General features: G+C 35.6%; 1 protein-coding gene across 1 annotated transcript; it reads right to left on the bottom strand.

The window, feature by feature from the left end:
* Nucleotides 1-432: 432 nt before the first annotated feature.
* On the bottom strand, nucleotides 433-3,290 carry mrps33 (mitochondrial ribosomal protein S33). The gene is made up of 3 exons (XM_041780974.1): nucleotides 3,129-3,290; nucleotides 1,412-1,628; nucleotides 433-1,058 (listed from the first exon to the last, which is right to left on the bottom strand). Exons 2-3 carry the CDS (start codon nucleotides 1,624-1,626, stop codon nucleotides 953-955), a joined length of 321 nt encoding a protein of 106 aa, XP_041636908.1. The 5' UTR covers nucleotides 1,627-1,628; nucleotides 3,129-3,290; the 3' UTR covers nucleotides 433-952.
* Nucleotides 3,291-4,049: the final 759 nt, after the last annotated feature.

The following is a 4,049-nucleotide window of genomic DNA, read 5'->3' as shown; positions in this document are numbered from 1 at the left end:
TTAAATTCAGAATTCACAAAAATATTCGCATTAAACCCAGTTAGTCATATATCTATCACTAGGCATATAGCTTTAAACACTTTCAACCTCTTCATCTGAAAATCCAAGCACTTTTCAAACTTTGAAAACATAATAATTCAAGGATTTATGAGATTTTCATGGATTTCACGCATGTGTAGGAACACTGAACAGTCTGCCACGAAAGATCCTTAAAATTAAAAATTATCTCATCCAATGATTATAAAACGATGGTTAAATGTTGCTACTTTTCTCTGAAGCATATATGCAGCCATAGCACAAGAATTCTTTATCAAAGCTGCTTTCTAAGTAGCTTCAAGGCTTTTATTCTGTTGTTTAAACAAAAACTATAAAGCCTGAAAATTATACTTAACATCCATGAGCTGAGGAGTAAACAAAAAAAGATTTAAAACATTTCCTCAAACACATTTTTTATTTCAAAACATAAAACATGTTTTCTACCAAAATGACATGAGTGACATAGCCTTTAATTTAAGGGTGGATGTTTCTTTTCTTTCCTCCTTTCTTTTTGGGGTGGAGGGCTGTGATTTTAATCTGGCATCTCTGGGATCTTAAGACAAACCCAGAAAACGTATAGATAAACTGCAAAAGTAAAACTCAGGATGAATCCATGATGATTTAATCAGCTTGTAGGTGGCACATATTACCGTAGATTTGTCACAAAATTTAGTTTCACCATTTTTATCTTTATCTTCAGCTATGAGCAACAACAGATGAGTTTACCTCAAAACAAAAACAAGTAAGAACGTTCAGTGAGCAGTTGAGACAGAATAATGTCACTCCAATGAGCTGGACGGTCTACATCCAGGATCGATGTTCTCTCTCTCTCTCTCTCTCTGTCCATCATCACAAGATCTCTGTCTCCATAAAGAAAAAAACAAACAAAGTCATGTAGTGAAGAAGAAGCAGCAGCTCATTTTTTCTTGGTCGCTCTCTTCCCTTCTCCTTTCTTCGGTTTCCCTTTTCCTCTCAGTTTCCTCAGACGGCGCATCTCCTCCTTGAAGTCCTCGTGCTCGTCTCTGAGAGGAGAAATGGAAGTTTAAAACCTTCAACATGAAACCTCTGATGTTTAAGATTCTCTTTACATGTAAACTTAAATAATGATAGCTGGTATTAAAGCCTCTTTGATTCCTCTCCAACAAAAATAAAAGACCTTCACACCCAATTCTGGGCAATTTATTGATTTCAACAATCAAAAAATGCTGGCAAACATCTGCACAGTCTCACGATGAGTAAAAATATAGTTCAGGAGAATACCCGTGAGCCTCGGTGTTGTTGTCTTGGAATCAAACAGATTTCACAGCAGCTTGATTTTGACTAGAATCATGTCAAAGTTAATTCTGATATCACAACGCCTCTAGTATCTACAAACCTGAACAGTCCCATGAAGCGTAGTTTCTGCGTCATGGCGTAGTAGATTTTGTGCTGGGGGTACCAGTTGTAGACCTCCTTCCTCTGGGCCATGGGGGGCTCTGAGAACAACTTCACCACCTTCATAGACTTAGAGTCTGTGGGACGAACAACCTCCCCGAAGATCTGAGCGCTCAGCCGGGCCATCCTCAGGGCGTAGTTCGACAGACCGGCCATGACTGCAGAAGAGAAACACATTAAACATTACTGCACAAAGGCTTTGGTAGTTTAAACTCCAAGGGTGGTAAAAATAGTTTAACACATAAAGATCTTCAGCCATACTTCAACTTAGTTGCAGAGTGAGACAATACGGAAGATGATTAGGGCCATTGAAAAGGCATTTTTTGAGAGACACCTTTATTGTTTTTAATCTCAGAATGCATGTGCATATAAGAACATTACATTGGTGGCAGACTTTGCCATGACATTTTCAAGGACACTCATGTAAATTTTGAGGGTATGTTTGAATCTTTTGAAAAGATTTGTTTGGTTTTGTTGCTTTGCAAGTTGAAGGTATTTTCATGGAGATTTGTTTGAATATTTGGAAAACTTGGGAAATTTACTTGCATTTTCATGGAAATTTGGGATTATTTTTTTAAATTTTTTGTGGAATTTGATTCGAATTTTGGGGGAAATATGCATTTAAAATTTAGGTATTTAAATAGGAATTTAGGGAATTTATATGTAAATGTTAGGGAAAGTGATTAGGATCTTTTGGAGGACCTTTCATTAAATTTAAGGGAATTTTTTTGGAGGCTAAGGGGAATTTTCTGCCATTTTCAATGGAATTTTGGTAATATTTTTGTGCATTTTATGGATTTTGATGTGAAATTTTAGTGGGACATGGCTTTGAAATTTTGGGGAATTTGCTTGAAAATGATCAGTATTTTACATGGAATCTTTAAGGAACCTTTTGCTGGAGTGTTTAGGCTTCATGATAAAGTTTCACTAAAACATTGTGGGAATATTTGAGTAATCTTTGGTGTACTTTTTATTGGTTAGTTTGAAAATATGTTTAGATTTTTCAAAGGAAAATTAGGTAAAGTCTTTGTAATTATTATGATTTTTTTGTGGATTTTGGAAAGGAAAGTTTTCAAGAAATTCAGAACTTGTAGCCGAAATTTTCTTCATGCTTGGCTTTAAAAAGTACTTTTGGTCTGTCATCAATGTAACAAGAAAAAATGGCTATACACTTTCAATGATGGGCACTGATCTGACTGACTGAACCCCCAACAAATTACCCACTGGGCAAAACAGACCCTCAAAAACCTATGCAGTGTCAAAACAGGACCTTCAAGAGTCTGTGAACATCAAGCTCAGGTCTCAGGAGCTTAATCTAAGAATTTCAGTGGCCCTGCTCCTCTACTGTAAAACAAAGAGAGAACCGGCTGCATTTTTTACACGTTGCCAATGTTTTTTTAAGAAATTTAAGTGTGTGTTTGGTTGATTTATTTTTTTTACTTTAAAACAACAAATCATCCAATGTTAGGTTCCTTGGACAACCACTTTTATTGCTTGACATCAATCATGTATTCATATCTTGATTGTTTTATCACTTGAATCTAACCATGGTTTATAAATTAGTCCTCACTAACCGACATTACAAAAACCAGCTCTTCATGTGTTCAGTTAGCTGTTGTCTTCTAAAATATTGATAATAAAAAACATTTTATTCTTACCCGAGTCTCTATTTGAGTCTCCGTCTTTATACGATGCTGTCAAACCCACTTAAGTCCACTTAAATAAGAATTTTAACTGATTTAACGATACAAATGTTTTATCTAAGGTTAACCTTCACTCTCCATACTGCCATCATGGACTTTACTGCGCATGACACTCTCAACGAACCTGATTCGATAGCTTCTTCTACTTCCGGTTTAACAGTAAAGTCGTATTTTCTTTCCAAATAAACGTTGTCGAAATATCATACTGCTAAGTATAATTTTACGTGCAATCGAGGCCGAATTTACGACTACATTTAATGTTTTTAACGTATTTAAATGTATTTTCTTATTTTTAAGGCGTGCAGGCTGCTCGTCGCTTTTAGGAGTCCGATGCTGAACTCTTTCCACACAACGTTCCGCTTAGCAGTTTTTTTTTTAAACAGTGAGAATGATCGAGTTTGAACATAAGTGTGTCTTTTTTTGTTGATTGTGACATTTAATAATCTATACTTATTTTACTGACGTCTCGTTTACCACAAGGCCCTAATATTGAGCAATTAATTAAAATCAATTGCAAATAAAATGCGTTTTTAGCTTAATAATGCACTCATGCCAAACAAACCCAAGATTTCTGCCATAGCTGACTTAAATGAGAGGCTTGATAGGATCTGTATAGCTTTTAAAACCATGCTATTAGGACGAAATAATAGTATCTATGTTTATTCCATTTATACAATGAATCAGACTGATGAATTAATCTTTGGCTGGCTTTTGATTAATTCTGGTCTTGATATTTGTGATCTGTAAAGGATGGACTGTAAATTATTGGGGGTTTTGTAACTAAGAAAAGACGGCCCTGAGGGTGGCTTATTTCTATCTGGTGTTTTCACTCATCAACAGACTGATTTGTTTAATATGTGCTCCAGTGTGGATGGG

This window comes from Cheilinus undulatus, linkage group 23 (genome assembly GCF_018320785.1).
Source record: "Cheilinus undulatus linkage group 23, ASM1832078v1, whole genome shotgun sequence".
Classification (NCBI taxonomy): Eukaryota; Metazoa; Chordata; class Actinopteri; order Labriformes; family Labridae; genus Cheilinus; species Cheilinus undulatus.
This window is presented reverse-complemented; position numbering and strand designations above follow the sequence as displayed.

Bases quoted from the DNA above. Each gene is read 5' to 3' on its own strand.
- mrps33 (XM_041780974.1), bottom strand. From the start codon at position 1,626: ATGGCCGGTCTGTCGAACTACGCCCTGAGGATGGCCCGGCTGAGCGCT. The intron at 1,059-1,411 runs GTTTGTAGATAC...TTCTCCTCTCAG, and splicing joins CGCTTCATGGGACTGTTCAG to AGACGAGCACGAGGACTTCA.